The sequence below is a fragment of the Haemorhous mexicanus genome, chromosome 8, assembly GCF_027477595.1.
Source record: "Haemorhous mexicanus isolate bHaeMex1 chromosome 8, bHaeMex1.pri, whole genome shotgun sequence".
Lineage (NCBI taxonomy): Eukaryota > Metazoa > Chordata > Aves > Passeriformes > Fringillidae > Haemorhous > Haemorhous mexicanus.
In genome coordinates, this window is record NC_082348.1 from 9,133,942 (window position 1) to 9,152,276 (window position 18,335).

At 43.1% G+C, this 18,335-nt stretch overlaps 1 protein-coding gene across 1 annotated transcript; it reads left to right on the plus strand.

Moving 5' to 3' along the window:
* The first annotated feature begins 250 nt into the window (after window positions 1–250).
* LOC132330397 (protein mono-ADP-ribosyltransferase PARP14-like) lies at window positions 251–16,844 on the plus strand. Its single transcript, XM_059852636.1, has 19 exons — window positions 251–490; window positions 601–707; window positions 791–824; window positions 1,814–1,888; window positions 2,593–2,790; window positions 2,951–3,235; window positions 4,135–4,371; window positions 5,319–7,576; window positions 8,433–8,666; window positions 8,916–9,137; window positions 10,131–10,212; window positions 11,133–11,282; window positions 11,784–11,846; window positions 12,699–12,866; window positions 13,683–13,904; window positions 14,004–14,591; window positions 15,044–15,189; window positions 15,741–15,915; window positions 16,138–16,844. Exons 1-19 carry the CDS (start codon window positions 292–294, stop codon window positions 16,425–16,427), a joined length of 5,733 nt encoding a protein of 1,910 aa, XP_059708619.1. The 5' UTR covers window positions 251–291; the 3' UTR covers window positions 16,428–16,844.
* The last annotated feature ends 1,491 nt before the right edge of the window (window positions 16,845–18,335 follow it).

Genomic DNA, 18,335 nt, shown 5'->3' on the forward strand with positions numbered 1-18,335 from the left:
TAGCCAGTGGTTAAGCAGTGTAAGTTAAGTTCAGAAGCTGAAAACACGGTGGCACTTGGTACGGCTCTGTGGAGGCACAAGGGGCTGTGCAGCCCGGGCGCGCTCCGAGGGCGGCGAGAGGCCCGTCCTGCCCCGTGAGGAGGCGCGGCGGGGCCCAGGACGCCCGCCCGTCCCGATGGGCCCGGAGGCGGAGGCCGCCTCCCGGCACTGGGCGGAGCCCCGGGCACTCGGGTTCCGCGGCCGAGAATCGAAACCGAAAGCTGCGGGCGGGAGAAGAGTCGTCGGGCAGCCATGGAGGGGCAGTGCCCGTGCTCCTTCCCGCTGCTGGTGCGAGGGGACTGGGGCCCCGCCGAGCCGCCGCCCTCGCTCAGGAAGAAGCTGCTCTGCTACTTCCAGAGCCAGAAGCGCTCGGGCGGCGGCGAGTGTGAGCTGCGGACCGGGACCGACACCGGGACCGGGCACATCCTCGTCTGCTTCGCCCACCCCGAGGGTGAGCGGCCGGGCCGGGCCGGGGCGGGGTGGGGGGGTGATGGCGATGCCCGCGGCCAGACAGGCGGGGGGCGGCCGCATCCCCCTGACCGGTGCCTGCTCTGTTGGCAGTGAGGGAGCGGGTGCTGAGCCGGCCGGCCCACGAGCTCGTGTGGGGGTCCGGAGAGCGGCTGTCGCTGCAGGTCACCGCGCTGCCCGCGGACGGCGGCCCCGCGCAGGTGAGGCGGGCGCGGGTGAGGCGGGCGCGGTCCGGTCGGGCGGGGTGGCCGCGGGTGACCGCTCTCCTCTGGTTCCCTTGCAGGAGGCGGCACTGGCCGGCGGGACCCAGGCGCCAGGTAGGGACTGCGGCTCGAGTGGCGGGGACTCTGGGGCTGACGAGGCACTGGCCCGGCGAGCCCTGAGGGTGAGCGGGCAGGGGGAAACAGCGGAGCCGCTGCTTGGCCGAGCCGGGCGAACGGCGCGTAGCGCTTTGATTCTTCTCGCCAGCGCTCCCCTTCACTTCCCGAATCCCAAACACGGTGGAATTCCTAAGGTGCAGACCCCGAACCACATCCCAGGCACCGGACAGACCGACCACGCTATCATGGCTAATACACATACACTGCACAATCAATACACGCACAGCTACTCAGTAAACATCGGGCTAATACACACACATAGGACTAATCAGTACACACACGGTCAATACATAGCTCATCAATGTGTGACTATCCGTACACACAGAAGGAATCCATATACACAGGGCTAATACACATGCAGCTCGCTGAGCTCTGCTTTCAAAGTGCCCGCTTGTGCATAGTGGGGTGATTGTACAGGTGAGGGCTGAGGGCACAGGCTGCAAAGCAGTTTGGTCAATCTTACCATTGTCCTTCATTTTCTAATGTAGCTGCATTTCCTCTTGTTCTAAACTAGGAAATTGAGCAGTCAAGCTGGGTTAAACACATCCTTGCTGGGTCAAACACATCCTGACAGAGGCTCTTCCAGAGGTCTCAGTTTTCAAAGGCTCTTCCCTCCCAAGGGCTGATGTCCTCAGCACTTCTTATGTTCAGTGCAGCTTTTCCTGTTGTGTGTGGCAGGACGTGCTGATGGTGGTTCGTGCAGCATGACTACATGATTACATTATCCCCGAGGCTTCTTGAGCTCAGAGTCTTTCTGTAACCAATTCAACATTTGGTTTAAAAAGAGGAATCTGTGGAAGTCTGTGATTCTGACAGTATCAAATGAAATTTAATTCAAGCTGTGCTAGCTCCTGGGTGTACATTAATGTGTCTGTTTTCTTCTTGAAGTACCCAGCAACTGATAAACTGTTGTAATTTATCTCTAGTTAATGAATCCCAGGTGTCTCTTCCCATCTCCCAGAATAAGGAAACTCCTGTGTGTACTCAGCAGGAGAAGAGAGGTACGTGTGTCACTTATCTGGTGGTGACCACTGTATTCTTGCTCCTCTGGTTTTCTGGACCTTTCTGCTGCAGCAGTACCCTGGTCACCCTTGTGGCTTTTGTTGTTTGTCTAATGTAGTGTAGGAATTGTGATCCCAGGCTAAAAGGAAGAAATGAATTTTTTCCTTTCTGTGAGTCCCTTTAGAGCCCCCACTTCACTGTCTGCCTCAGACAGGTCTCTTCCTTTGGGGACAGCAGTGAAAGCTGGCCTTTGTTCTGGCTAAGGCTGTCCCTACCCAGACCTTCCCAGCTGCTGCCAGCCTTGCTGGAGCAGCCCTGTGCCAGAGCATCAGGAACTGTGTCCCCAGGTATAGCTGAGCAGCCGTGGCAGCCAGCAAGTATAAAACCCAAGCGACCCACAGCTATGTCTGAACTGTGAATGGGGAGCACTGGTTCCCCTCATTGCGTGTTTGTGAAGAAGCTTTTGTATCTTTTACTTCTGCTGTCCTTGTCTGGTGATGAACTGAAGGGTTTCCTTCCTATATGTTGTTGCAGCAACTCCCACTAGTGATCTGCTTAACTTCTTTGGGATTCTTTTCCCTGTTCTTTTCCCTGACCATGAGTGTGATCTGAACAAAAAGTGGCATGTAAGCTTGGAAGGCGGGAAGCTTGTTTTTTTCCTTAACTTTTGCCTGAGCCTATAAGATGTGATCTTTTATTTCAGAGTCCTGTGAGAAATTGGAAGCAGAGAAAGCAACCTCTAGGAATTCTGCTGTAGTAGTAACCACTGCCTTTGGGCAGGAAATAGAAGATGAGATTTTGGAACTGTACTTTGAAAGTAAAAGGAGGTCTGGTGGGGGGCCCATTGAGTCCTATGTCAAAAAGGATGACCAAGTCATCATCACCTTTCAGGATGAACAAGGTATGTTGTGGGTGTTACACTGCTTAAGCTCCCTTTTAAAAATAGGCCTTTGCTGGTGCAGGATCTCTCTGTGGGCATTGCTCCAAGCAGAAATGGTATATTATTGCTGTTGTTTAACATGCTACTCTGCTGTGACATCTCTGTTTTTCTATGGGACTAGATGCCCAAGAAGTTTTGCAAAGAAAGCATCACTTGAGTAAAATTGATCTGATTGTGAAGCCGTGGCAAGTGGCGACTTCCCAGGAGTCGTGCCAAATGGAGAACTCTGAAGGATCCCTGCTTCCCACCGCAGTTGTGCTGGAAAATGTGAAGGACACAACCAAAGATTGCATGTTAATTTTGCTGGTAGAGAATGTCAGTGGCTTGTCAGAGGAGGATGGTGACTTCAGTGTGGAAATGATACCTGAGTTATGTGCTGCTGTAGTTACTTTTACTGGAAATACTGGTAAGAAGGAGTCAGAGTTGAAGCTCTTTTTATTAGCTACGTGTATGTATGCATGTGTGTGAGTGAGATTAAGCTGGAAGTATTATCTTTCGTATTTTTACGGTTTGATCTGATATTGTGTCCTTTTAAATGAGGATTTACTTTACTAAAGTTAATGCCATAACCTTTATCTGTGAGGTAGAGAGGCCAGTGCAAGTCAGAAAGAGAGCTAGCTCTGGTTTTAAAAGTAAACACAACAGGTGGGACTAAAACCAAACTATAACTTAAAACAAGCAGTGAAAGATGTACTTGGTCTGAGAACAGATCGATGGTAAAAGCTGTCCTTGCCAAAAGCTACAGAGAAGGTGTAGGTTTTTCTGCCTTAGAAATGATTTGTCTCTCAAGTCATGCTCCAGTCCTAAATTTTTGGTGTAGCCTTTAGGAAATAAGTGGATCTTTAAGAAACTTAGTTATTTTTCCTTGACAGACAGAAAAGTGATTTGACTGTCTTTTATTGTGAGGATAACAGGGGGGAAATAGCCAAAATGAGAATGTATTTATCATAAAATGCACAGAATTTGAACTGTTAACTTATGTCTCATTAGTTGTGTGCAAAGCCATAGCCCAGAAATGAACCTGATGTTGTTTAACTGCTGATGCTAAAGAACCCAGTGACAGTCAGTAGGAAAACTGGTGGCAAATTCTGGCTGTGTCACTGTAGTCAACAATTGTGATCAACCATGAGGAGAATACTGAGTGACAGATACTGAATATATGGAAAGAGCTTTGTGGGCAGCTCTGGACTGATTTTGTAATTCAGTGCTTTGATCAGTGTACACAGTGATAGTTTGCTAACATCATGGTAGAAAAACAAGCTCTGAGTTTGATCTTTTCTTTTTTCTTCTCCTTTCTCTTTCTAGATGCAGAGGAATTTGCTAAAAAGCTGAATCAGAACCAGAGAGCAAGGGAACAAAACATTACTGCACGGTGCCTTGAGCAAACAAAAAGTGTTAGGGCTGAAAATATACCACCCAACACCTCCAGTCACTATATAACCATCTACTTTGAAAATGAGAAGTACGGCGGTGCGCAGACGGTGGATGTTCAACTGCTGCCTGATGAAGATGCAGCTATCATTACATTTGGTGACCAAAAGGGTAATGCAGAAATGCAGAGCCCTTATTGCTTTGAGAACCTCCCATTTAAAGACCAAAATGTGGATTTTCTAGAGGAATATCTATATTTCTAGAGGAATATCTATATCTATATATATATAAATATATTTGCCCTTGCAAAACAGCAGACGTGGTGCTTTGCCCACAGGTCTCATGCTAACTGGAGTGCAAGCTTCAGCTTTGGACCAGCTGGGCATAAGGCATAGAATTTTTTAATTTTCTAGATAGTTTATTTCACCCAGGCCTTGATTCTTACAGAGTTCAGGTTGCAGTTTGAGTTCTGTGGAGAGTGCACAGCCCCCTGGGCATAGGGGATTCCCCCCCCCCCTCCTGCTATCTTGGCCACCAGCTGCCCATGGCAACATGCCCAGTCTGGCTCATCTCAGGACAATTTCTTGGTCAGCTTTTTGGCTGGAGAGCAAGTGCTGTGGGTTGTCCAGTCAATGGCAGAAAGCTGAGTGACTGTGAAAAGTGTAGGACAAGGGAGAAGCTGGAGGCATTGCAGTGAAGGCGAGAATTGAAGAGTTGAAGGAAAGAGATGGTATTTTGGGGAAACAGAGGAGCTGTGGTTTGAACTGCTGAGTAATAGCCCAGACAGCTATGGAGCTGGGCACTTCAAGTACAGCATATAAGAGAAGTGGGGGCAGAGATTATACACACCTCCTCCCAGAGGTAGATGCTGTTGTGCTTGACCGTCTCTCTTCAGCTTAGTTTCTGGCATTTAAAAAGAATAATTCTTTAAAAATCTGGAATTTTTTCTATTTGGGAAGGGGAGGAAATTAATCTAAAAATGTTCTTAAAAATAGCAAACATTATTAAATAGAAAGTATAATTTTAAAACCCCCAAACAATGAAAAAAAAAACCAAAACAAAAGAGAAGATCCTAAGTGCTGACATTAATAACTTGGGGGGTTGTTTGTTTGTTTTAGATGTAACAAATATCCTGGCAAAGAAGCATTCACTCAACAAAACACCAATCTTTGTCTATCCTTACTACACCTCACTGGAAACAGCTCTATATGGAAAGGAAGGGCCCCAGATAAAGAAACCAGATCCAATTACATTGCCTCTGGATCCCTATATCTGGAATTATTTGCAAAGAAATAGTAGCTTAATTGAGGCAATAAATCATGAAATGGGAAAATGTAATTGTGTGCCAGTGTGGCCTGATGCCCTCTGTGCAGATCCAGCAGTTACTTTGCATCCTTCAGCTATTTTTTCTGAGCGGAAGAGATCAGTATCTCGATTGGTCAAGGCATGGAAAGAAGAAGTTTCCACAGCATTTTCACACACCATATCAAAATATGAAGCAATTAACTGTCAAGTAAGCACAGAAGTGTGGGGAGCCATTAGGAACAGCTTTGCCCATGACAAAGTTCTGATAACCCCAAATATGTCCAAGGATTTACATGTTCTAGTAGGTGAAAAAGAAGTTGTGAAGAAGGTTGAACAAGAGCTGAAGCTTCTGGTCGAAAAGGCCACCAGAGAGATTGAAAGAGAAAAGCAAAGAACTGAACTGAAAGTCAAGACAGTGAATAAAGGGGAATATGGAATTTTACGCATTACTGGTCTGGAAGAAAAAATTCGTGCAGAGTTCCCAGACATGCAAATAACTTATGATAATTTGGAGAAGAGCATTAACCTATCTGGAGTGCCTGAGGAAGTTTACAAAGTAAAAGGAGAAATACTTGATCATGTCTGCAAAATGGCAAAGAAAACAATTGATGTCCACCCTTACATAATTCAGTTTTTAGAGCATATTGATAATGAAACCCTGTCACAGAGCCTGTTTATATCAAAACAAATTAATGTCTTTTATGAGCTTGGTGCAGGAGAGATCATCCTGAGAGGGAATGCTCCTGAAGATCTCCTAAAAGCAGAGGAAGAAATAAAGAAAGAACTGGACCACAAAAGTATTACTTTGGTGGATGAGTCAGTCCTCCAGAAGGAGGAATGGCAGATTCTAGTCAAGGAAAACTGCTCTAGTGGAGCTGTAGCAGTCACTCAGGCAGAGAGTCAGATCATGATTGCTGGTCTTTCTGGAGCTGTAGCAAAAGCCTTTGAGGAGCTTTCCAACTTTATAGATGAAAACACTCAAGTGCAAAAGGTCATTGAAGGAAAGCCATTGGCACTCATAAAGTTTTTTAAGAGAGAGAAGGTCAGTGATTGGGCTGCCTTACCAAAAAGAGGTGTGAAAGTTGACTTTAGTGCACAGAAAAACTGTGAAGTTATATTGTTGAGTGGGCCAAAGACGAAAGTGCTGGAGGGAGTCAGCTTGGTTGAGGGAATTCTGTCTGGTCTGCATTTTAAGCGCGTGGTGATTGACTTGCCAGGAGCCAAGGCATATATAAAAGAGCAAGCACACCTTTTGGCCCCCCATATAAAAGAAGTGTACAAGTGTTTAGTCCTACTGGAAGAGCAGCCAGAAGAACAACTGAAAGAACAGAAACAACATAGTGACAGAGGCAAGCTCCATATGAAAGTGACCATGGGTGAAACTGTAATAGCACTTTATAAAGCTGACTTGTGCACTCATCCTGTTGATGTTGTGGTGAATGCATCTAATGAAGACCTAAACCACATTGGTGGCCTGGCTGAGGCACTGTCAAGGGCAGCTGGGCCAGCACTGCAGGAGGAGTGCAATGAGCTGGTGAAAGAGCTGGGGAATTTGCAGCCTGGTAACGCAGTGATCACACGCGCCGGTAAACTGCCCTGCAAGAACGTCATCCACGCTGTCGGGCCCAGGTGGAACAGGGACAGATCAGAAATGTGTGTGAACTTGTTGAGGAAGACAGTGAAAAATTGTTTACAGCTGGCTGAAACACACAATCATCATTCCATAGCTCTGCCTGCTATAAGTGGAGGGATTTTTGGCTTCCCAATGGAACTGTGTACTTATTCCATTGTATCCTCCATCAAGGAGACCTTGGAAGAGTCCAAGGGGGACAGCAGCTTGAAGGAGGTTCATCTTGTGGGTTTTGCACAGGATAACATTCAGGCTTTCAGCAAGGCGTTTGGAGAAGTGTTTTCAGAGTCTTCAACTTTCTACAGACCACTGCATCATGTCAGTACAGTTCCTCAACCTAGGCAGAGGAGAACTTCCGAGCATATTAATAGCTTCCCATTCATAACAACTCAGGAAGGCCTTAACATCGTCCTGCAAACAGGAAGCATTGAAGATGCTACAGTAAGTGTTCTAAATTATCTCCTTTTGAAATAAAAAGTGGGTTCCTTTGTGTCTTTTTAAAACTAACAAACACAAAACCATTGTCGTTGTTGAACACTGGCATGAAAAATGCAGTTGGTATTGCACTTCCTGTGGAGAACCAGTGATTTTGCTAATTGATTTCTGGTTGCCTCCTGCACTGAATTTCTGTTAGCTGGCTGATGGGTCCTTTACTGGGATTTCCAATATTGAAAGCAGCTCCGATGGGACCCTTCTGCAGAGCCTCTGAGGAGTGGATGCCTCCCACAACTTGTGCATGCAGCTGCTCCAGTTGGCCAGGGCAGAATATGTGTTAAAATGTGTACGGGGCCCTTCCTGAGGAGCTAAATATAGGGTTTGACACAATGTTCAGTGCCCTTTGTACTTCTCTCAATCATAAGTTACTACTTTTCTCACTTCTTTCTCCTTTGATTACCCCAAGTCTTGTCTTCAGCATCTGCTTGTCCCCCTAAACCAGCCATGCATGGGAGGCCCTGCCTACCTCAGTGAACTCAGATTTTGGTCTGTGAGCCTCTCTTTGAGAACAAACTTCCACAAATATTTTTCAAATGGAGGCAGAATGAATAAACAAAGAATGCAGAATTGTCACTCCCATTAGGCTGAATTTAATTTCATTAACTCAGTTTTGTGTTTCTTTGGGCAGGCTCATGATACTAGAATTGAACATAGTTTTGGAATAAACCAGAAATTTTGTTCTTTCTGCTTGCTGTCCCAAAAATTTACCTTGTAGACCATCAGGCAGGCTCTATTTGATTATCCAATGCAAAATTTAAGTTTGACTTTTACAAGCTAGAGTTTTTGCTTGTGTGTTTTTCAGACATCCATTGTTGTTGTCAGTGTTGGCAAAGATCTCCAGCTTGACAAAGGGCCACTTGGTAAAGCTTTGCTAAGCAAGGCAGGGCCAATGCTTCAGACAGGCTTGAACAAAGAAGGTGGAGGAAGAGTACCTGAGGAAGGATCTGTGTTGAAAACTAAAGGTTACAATCTGGCTTGCAGTGTTGTGCTTCATGCTGTGGTGCCTGCGTGGTCCCAGAAAAACACACCTTCAAAGGTAAAAGGGTCTTTATTTGCCTGATTTTTTTCTGGGATTTATAGTGTGTTTAATGCCACTTTTCCTTGAAATGAGAGACAGTGTCACTCTTTTTTAACTGTGGGCTGATCCCTTGTTGACTAATAAATTCCTTGTGTATGGAATTAATTGTATTTTAGTATGAAGAGATAGCTGAAATGGAAGGTGTTACATTACACATACTGGGAAAAAATTACCTCCAGTAACTGGAAAAATAATTGTGCTTTACAGGTCTTGGGTGACATAATCACAAAATGCCTGGAGATTGCTGAAGAACTGTCTTTGAAATCAATTACTTTTCCAGCAATTGGGACAGGGAATTTAGAATTCCCGAGATCTCTTGTTGCTAAATTATTGTTTGACAAAGTGTTTGAATTCAGTAATGAAAACAGAGTGAATTCTCTTGAAGAAGTTCACTTCCTGTTGCACACAAAAGACACAGCTAATATTCAGGTGAGTTACTGTGGCTTCCTCTCTATTATATTGTGGTGAATCTGAGTCTGTCTCATGATACTTGGCTATCTGATGATATTCAAAGAATCTTCAAGGTTCTTGTTCTTATACTAAAGAAAAAGTTTGCTGACAGTCTCTCTCATCTATACTGAAAGTTGTCTTTCTGGTTCTACCTCCCATGGTCACCCATGTATCAAGTACAGTCCTGCTCCCTTCCTATCCTTTTCTGTTTCCTGAGAATAATATCTACAAAAGTATAATTACTCTTTATCTCATGAACTCACCTAATTCTTCAGCATGTAGGGCAGACAAGTTTGCTGTAACTACTGCTTCAGTGCCTTCACCCTTGGCAAACAGGTGTGCTTTTAATGGAGTGCTGGTGTCTTTTCAGGAGGAATCTTTGTGCTAAGACTGCTGTGCTGATAAACTTCTCCAGTAGAAACATATAAGTATTCTCCATCCCCCTCTCTTCAGTGTCCCCTTAGCATAAATTTTCTATGTCCACACTCAAGTTTCTCATTTCACACCAAAAGAGAGCAGTCACGCTGTGACTTGATGTCCAGATAAGTGTTTCTACATCTGTTGCCTTCTGTACTTTGTGCAAGAGCTTTCAATACATTTTGAAAGGCTAAACTTGAGGGCTACTGTGTCAAAGCCTGAGCTATTGGGCATAGAGAATTGTTTCTTACATTCCCTGTAAGAGCTGAGTTAGTGTGAGCTACTCACTCACTGTAAGGATGCCTTCTGCTGCTGTATTCCTGTGGAATGGTAACTAGGGCTTTGGCTCGGTTATTTGTGATTTTGTGTTGCTCACACTGAGCAGCCTTGCTCTCTGAGAACAACATCTGTCAGGACTTGCCATCAGCATTGTGGTAGCTGATGTGAAGTAATTTCAATTTAGTTCTTTGTAAATGCTTTTTGGCTTCGCTTTTCAAACCTTTATTTCTCTGTGTGAAGAATTCTACAGGGGTTGATTGTAATTTCATTCTCTAGGAATTTTCAGATGAACTTGAAAGCAGGTCTGTAGCTGTTAAAGGGCAGAAGCCTTCTACAAATGACACTAGCCAAAGCACAGGTAAGGTTTATTCACAGAAGCTGTGCCCCTACTGATTTTTTTTAAATCAGTAGGCGCACAGCAGGGAATGCATTCATTATGGTTATTTAGGTACTTCCTTGGTGGGCATGTCATTCCCAAAGTCTGAGTGGCTGCTGTGCAGGCCGTATTTTCAGGCTGAGTGTCTGTTATGTCTGAAATAGTGTTAGAGATGATAAGAAAAAAAGCGTTCCTGTGATTCTGTATCTGGATAGCGCCCCTCAAAATTGGAACAGCAGAAGCTATAAAGGTGTCAAGGGCATAAGCAGTGCTTTTTCTTTTATTGCTGCAGGAGTAGATTAAACTGTGAGCAAGGCAGTGTCTTCCTGTGTCCTGGGAAGGCAGGTGAGATCCTGGGTATGTATGTTGAAGTGGTCTTTTTGAAATTCTCTTAAACCTTTTACATGTTCAGATGAATAGCAAAACCAAACTGAAATGTCTTCGGTATTATCCATCTTAATGGAACTGCAGCCTGTAGAAAATGAGTTACATGTCAAAAACTTAATTATGATTTTACAAATAACACGTGGGTAAAAAGTTCCACCTTTTCAAGAAGTAGAAAACCTGCCTGGAAACTCTGTGAGACTCAGGAAAAAGGCAGTGAGACTTGGAAAGTTTGCTGCTCTCTTGCATTGGAGTTTTGCAATGGTAAAATGTCACTAAGTAGTGTCTGCATAACAGGTGTGCAGCAAAACACGTTTTCCCTGCCATTCTGCCATGGTAGAAATTATGGGAATGAGTGCAGGTTGAGTACAGACTCCTGTGAGAAGGAATGATTTTCAGTTAGCATGGCAGGCAATCCTTTCCACAGGCACACAGTGTGTGTAGCCAGTGTGTGGTCTCTGTAGGCATTGTACCCAATCACTCCTTTCTGCTCAGGGTCTGTATTTCTTTCCCTGCAGGTTTTTCTGCTGTCCCTTCAACCTCAGCACACAATGTGCCTGAAATGACAATTGGCTCCGTCGTGTTCCGGGTGGCAGAAGGTGACATTACCAAGGAGGAGGGAGATGCCATTGTAAACATAACAAACCAAACCTTCAGCCTCAAAACAGGTATTTTAATTGATACTATTTGTGAAAAAAGTATGTGTGCTTGGAAGGGCTGGGAAGGAAGTGGAGCAAGTATTTTTTTCAATGCTTTAAAGCCTTTTATTTGCTTCACAGTGTCATTTCTGTTTTCCTTCCTAGGATACAAAAGTTCAGTTAGGGAGTGTCTGAACTTTATTCACTTGTTTATCTTTGTTACAGGACAGCATGTTTAAAACTCCCTTGCAGAAAGGGAAACTAAAAATCTTTTAATAGAACACCTTTCCAACTAAAGGAGGAGACAAACATCAGTGAGGTTTTGGCCTTAGTGAAACTTCTTAGGTACTCAAAACATCAATTTGAATTGAAAAGCATATAAGGCTTAAATTTTGGCTACAGTGTTTTTAATTTATAATCTGTAATGTTACCAGAATTGAGACATTTTAGATGTGATGAGGCATACAGTTCTGACTCAGATGGGACTTTAACAGCAGTAACAGTGGATTCATGTTGTTCTTCTCATTTAAGGTGTCTCCAGAGCAATTCTGAATGGTGCTGGAAAAGCAGTTGAAGATGAATGTCGTGTATTAGGTATGGTACAACATTTCTGACCTTTCCAAAGGTGTTAATGCATGGCAGGGAATCTCTTGGAATATTTTTTCAGTACTGACCACTGTAGTTCCATCTGTATTACACACTGTGTTACAGCAACAACATTAATCAGTTAATGTGATATTTGTAAAACATCTAAGGAGGGAAGGAAAAGAAAAGTCTCCAGAAGGAGACAGCTTCTGAGCATACATGAAGATCCAAATCTATTGTTATTGTTATCCTCTTATTCCAGCAAAGATTTCCTTGATAAAAAACAAGTCAACATCAAAGAGCCATGAGCAAGGGGTGATGCTGGCAAAAATGTTAATAGAGAAACCATTTGTAGGCTAAATAGAGCTGTTGAACAGCAACTGTAATGAAAGAGGAGTAAAGATGGATGTGGTTTAAAACACCAGAAAATAAGGGAAGTGGGAAATATGCAGGTGTGGAGGTCAGAGAACTATGTGGAAGAGATCTGAGGTAAATAAGCTGTTCTTGCACAGACCAAGGGGGCTAGGTGGCCTGCTGGTAGATGGCATATTTGTGTGTGTGTGTGTGTGTGTGTGGACAGAGTGCCAGTCTACATGAAGTTCTCCAAGTTTACTGAGCAAACCTGACAAATAAAGGCACACACTAAATTTATTTGCCAAAGGAGGCAAATATTGTACAAAAATAAACTGAGCACTTGTGCCTGGGAAGAGAAAATTGAGTGAAGGGGTTGCTCACTTTATGGGAGGAGACACAAAGCTTATCCTGGGGCATATTTCTCAACATTTCTTATTTCCTAGTGAGGACTACTACACATCTATATTGGGGATAATTGTTGATTGTTTTTTCCTACTTATGTTTCAGCCCAGCAAACTGACAAGAACTATATCATCACCCAGGCAGGAAACCTGCCATGCAAAAACATAATGCATTTTGTTTACCAAAGTGACATCAGGTCCCTGGTTTCCCAGGTGCTCCAGGAGTGTGAGCTGCGGCAGTACACCTCTGTCACCTTCCCAGCAATTGGAACAGGTCTGTGTCTCCCTTTTCTGAAAAGGGTTCAGTGCATGTGATTCTGCTGATCTCAGGGCTCAGGTGATGAGTTTGATTTATCTGGAGAGGTTATTATTTGGTGAAGATATATTTGGAAATATGCAGTCTTTAAAAGTCTTATTAGAGGCTTATGAAAGCTAGAAAGCTTCACTCCTTAGAGTGATCTAGTACATCAAGAGCATGAGTTTTCTAAAGCCAGCACTTCCTTGCTAACAGGGATTCAAAGGCATGTCTCTGCTTGCTGAAGAACCTGCAGCCTGGTATGTGTGGGCAGCTCTTCAGAGAGTAGCCAGGGACCTACTTCTCCATTGCTGAAATCAGTAGGTGATGGAACTCTGGCCAGCAGCTGCACATGCAGGATTGATACAAATGTCAAAAAGCCCAGATTGGCTCTTTTTCTTCTCTTGGTCTTGAGAATCCAGAACTGCACCCTGTGCACGTGGGAACCTCTTGCATGAATAAAATTAGGCTTGCATTTTGAGCAAGGAATGCATTACTGGGTCACTGAGCAGCAGGCCTGTGGCCTGTTAGTTACCCAAGCCATATCATAACCTGATCAGTTACCAAGCCAACAAAAGGAAACTTGCATTTTTCCTTTACTGGAGAGGTGGTCCCCAGCTTTCTTTTCCTGATAAATAGAAACCTTTCTTGATTGCCAGCCTGACGATATTCTCAACCTGTTTATGATCTAGGTGATTGTGTGGGTATGTTCATAACTCTTCTTTTAAAGATGTTTTAATCATCTTTAAAAGTTATTAACACTTTCTAGAGCAAAATATCTGCAACTTTTTTCAGGAGAGGCACGCCGCAATCCAATTGAGGTAGCTGGCAACATGATAGATGCAGTAACTGACTTTGCAAAAAGGAATTCTGCTACATCTGTGAAAACGATTAAAGTTGTCATCTTTCAGCCAGTTCTGATGATTGCATTCCAAGAAAGCATGCAGAAAAGAGAACAGTCTACTGCTGTAAGACGAATCAAATGGTTTGCTTCCAAGGCATATAACATGGGTAAATGTAAGTAGATGTCACTTAAATACAGGTTATAGAGCAGTCTGTTTAGCCCCAGCTAAAAGAGATTAATATTAATGACAATATTTATGTACTTCAATGTAGCACTCTGGAGCTCTGAGAAACATTCCCCAAAGAAAAAAACCGATGTGGTTTTGGAAAAGAAAATCGACCTGGCTGTTGTGCAGATTTGTGGTGAAAATAAAAAAGAAGTGGAAGAAGCTGAAAAGTGGCTGAGAAGTGCAATTTCAAGAGAACAGTCTCATACAGAAATTGTAGATGAGACTATCTCTCATTTCAGTGAAGAAGAGGCTGAAGAACTGGATGACCTAGAAAGGAAATTAAAAATTCATCTTAATTTGAAGAGTACCTCAATTGAAATTACAGGGGTTGCAAAAGATGTCTGCCTGGCTTCTTTAGCTGTTCATAAAATGATCCTCAAGATAAAAGCTGCTAAAGAGACCCAGGCAAAACTTCTACAAAATTCAGTTGAATGGAAATACAGTGGAATGGGTTCCTATGTACCTTTCAACAGTCTCACAAATGTGGAGTTGGAAAATGCTTACATGACAAAGCAGAAAACTGTTGAAGTCATCATTGGTGAGCGAATATACACAGTGGATATGGAACACAAGACTGCTGTGGATGCCCAAGGAGAACAGATATCCATTATACGTATCGACAAATCCAAAGGTAAGGAAAAGCATCTTGACAGACTGATGTTCTCATGGGACAACCTGATTGCATCCAGTAAGAGAAAAGGGAATGATGAGAATATTTAAAGTACACATTAGGAGCTTTGTGCAGGTGCTTTTCTGGAGAATGTTGAAAGGAACCAAATTGGGAAGTAAAAGAACTTTGCAGCTATTTAAAATATTTTGAAAAGAGAGTAATGCGTTCTGAAGTTCTTAGCAGGCTTACCAGCAATAATGTTCTAATGTAGCAATTGTCATGCTAGATCTCAGCTCACTTCTGTTCTTGAGCCATACCCTCTTCCATTTACTGCTGGTCTTTTACAAGGAGATCCTTCTTTCTGAGTCATCCATAAGCAAGATGTGTGGACTTCTAGAAGGATTTGTAGCAGTTCATGTTTAATTTTAGGCAGGAAATTCAGGTGAATATGATTGATCATGTTTCTTCTGCAGATCAAAAGTCACCAGTGCTCCCTCCAACGTGGGACCCTATGGAAAATGAGCAACTCAAAATAGTGGAAATAAAACCAGACTCGGGAGAATATAAAGATGTGCAAGTAAGGTTTCTGCAGACCTGTCCATTATTCAGAATTGAAAAGGTAAAAGCAAGTAATCATTTCTGAGCATAGATAACTTAATGGCAAGTGATGGAAGGATACTGATAACAGAAAAAGAAATTCCCCCGGGATTTCTAAAGTTGGGACAAGTCTTTCTGGCTGTCATTAACTTTATTCAGCCTAAATGAGTTTAATGTTGCAGTTGAGGTATTTGGGCCAGCTCTTAAGCAGTCACTTCTTCAGCTCCAGGGGAGATTGCTCTTCCTTGGAATGGTTTTTGGTGTAGCAGAGCATGTGTTTTGCCCACATATGCCACATGTGCTGTGCAGGCCCAGCAGGCATCTACAGCCTGGAAACCTGTGAAAAGCTCCTGTATTGTTTCCCAGGAAGTGTTTGTCTTATGGTTTGGGCTGGGTTCTGCTATCTGCCATGCCAGAGTTTGGAAGGATTTGACTAACTCTTTTCATCATCTGATTGATGTGTATTTGAGCTAGGAGGGGAATCTTTGAAGCAGATTGTATGATTGATAGGCCAATTTTTTTCATGACAGCAACCTACCCACTTTCTTTCTGTCTTACTTTCAAACTTCACAGATTGAAAGAGTACAGAATCAATATTTATGGAAAAACTACCAAATAAAAAAGTGTGAAATTGAAAAAAAAAATGGCAACAGAAATAATGAGAGGCTTCTGTTTCATGGGACGAGTCAGGAGTCCTTAATTCTTATTAACAAACAAGGATTTAACCGGAGCTATGCTGGAATGCATGGTAATGTAACTTTCAAAACAACTCTTGTTTTCCTGTATAGGACTAGGACTGATTTGCCATGCCATGTATAGTCTTATCTTGTATTCAAAATTATTTATTTTGTTGTATCTCCCTATTGCAAATAAAAAGCAGAGTAGTCCAGAGAGTCACATGCTCTGAAGATGGCAGATAAGGAGTTACTGCTACTGAAACACTCACGAACCTTTGCTTTTCTGACTACAGCTGCAAACTTTGGAAACGGAACATACTTTGCTGTTAATGCCAGCTATTCTGCCCATGACCAGTACTCCACGCCAGATCTGAATGGGAAGAAGTACATGTACTTGGCCCGGGTCATTGTTGGAGAATATTCTCTGGGGAAAAAAGGATCAATTACTCCAGCACGAAAAAATTTTAGCAATTCTGTAGAACTGTATGATAGTTCAACTGATAATGTGAGCCAGCCTACCATGTTCGTAATTTTTAATGACATTCAAGCTTACCCAGAATACCTTATCACTTTCACTAAGTAAATATTTTGATTGCAGTCACAACTGCATGTATTTCAGCCTTTATGTAGGATGGAGACATCTAAAACAAAACACTTAACAAAAATAATAAAGAATTGTGTCAATTTAAATTCTGAGTTGATTTAAGCAATCTCTGGCGATTTCTGATCTTCCTGAAACTTGTTTACACTTGAGCAGCTGAATGCATTAAGACTTGAGCACAATATTGTAGTGCAATCCTCTTTTAGATTACTTAGTGAGCATTTGTACTGTATCAGCCACACAGCCTTAGGGCCTTCCTTTTGCTGGTGGGGAATTGGAAGGGATAATGCAGCCACAGACTATTCAGTGTTTCATTTCTGATGCCTTCTTACCCTCTGTGACAATCTCATAACAAGTTATGTTAGAGCAGTTTTCAATAAATGAACCAGTTGTACTAAATAGCTTGTGTTTGTCTAAACCTCTTTGAATATTTAGCGTTGGTTTTTAACCGATGAACTTCAATGAACTTGACATTACAGATATGGAATGACTTGTTTTTAAATACAATAACCCTGCTGCTTTGCAGCACCCCCACCTTTGAAAAGCCCTTGGCTCCTCTGAATGTATTGGGTTTGACTTACTTGGTTGTATGATTAAGAAAAAAAAATCTTCCAATGCTTTCTTTACATAGTGAGGTTACTGTTACAGTTTTACCGTGGGTACTGTAGGGTAACTGTTGCCAAGGGATGGACACCTTTTCTAGGGAAGGGGTGTGAAATAACACAAATATGCAAGTCAAGTATCTCGGTAGAGCTATAAACCTCAGGCTGTGCTTTTGTACATCACATCACTCCTTCTGTGACAGCAGGGGAACTGCTTCCTTTGGGCTTTTTTGCTTTTTACTATGTAAAAAAAAACTTTTTCAGTGATTAGAAAAGTTCTATTTTCTAACCAGTGAAAATTGCTGACTGTTGAGATCAAGTGTGTTGAAATCAATTTAACCTAGAGCTGGAGATCAAGGTATTGGTATGGGGGCCAAAAGTCTTAAGTTTTGCTTGTACAATAAACTTATAAAATCCCCGTAACAAATAACTTAATAAATCCCTGTAACAAATACCTGTGGCCAGTGGTTCATCAGCATGCCAGGAGCCAGAGGAGATAGCTCCAGGTGCTTCATTGCTGCTGATGGGTCACTGATACCAGTGTGACCATTCTCTCCAGGAGCCAGTACTGCATCAGGTCTCAGCTTCCCCAGTGCCACAAGAAGCTGAAGAGGACACCAAGGTGTTTTTTCACCAGTGCTTTCCTTACAGGTGTCTAGGGCATACAGCCTGGAGCAGAATCCTGTCATCTTGGCTTTGTGCAGGCCATGAGTGACAGATGCTGCTTTTCCAAATGGGCTTATTCTGACAGGCAATGGCCAGAGGCAGGAGTGTACAAAGGGACTGAGAGTCATTGAATAGCCTGAATTTGAATGGACCCCCAAGGATCATCAAGTCCACTCCTGGCCCTGCACAGGACATCCCCCAGAGTCACACCATGTGCCTGAGAGTATTGTCCAAATCCTTTTTGAATGCTGTCAGGCTTGGTGCTATGACCACTTCCCTGGGGAGCCTGTTCCAGTGCACAACCACCCTCTGAGTGAAGAACTTCTTCCTGATACCTAGCCTAAATCTCCCCTGACACAACTTGTTCCACCCTGAGTGTGTTCCTCTGGCAGCAATGATGCAAAACGTGGAATATGTAAAAAACTTAAGGAATCATTTCTTTGGTGTTTGATCTTTGAACACTCTCAAGTTTAATCAACAAGAAGGGAGATTTAATCCAATAAACAGGTAGCTAGCAAGTAAGCTCCAAATGATGTTCAAGTGTTAGGAAAACAAATTGCTTGTTAGTAGAATTGCCTTAAGGTTTAGGGCTCAACATGTTTCAGTGATTTGAGACTTAGGA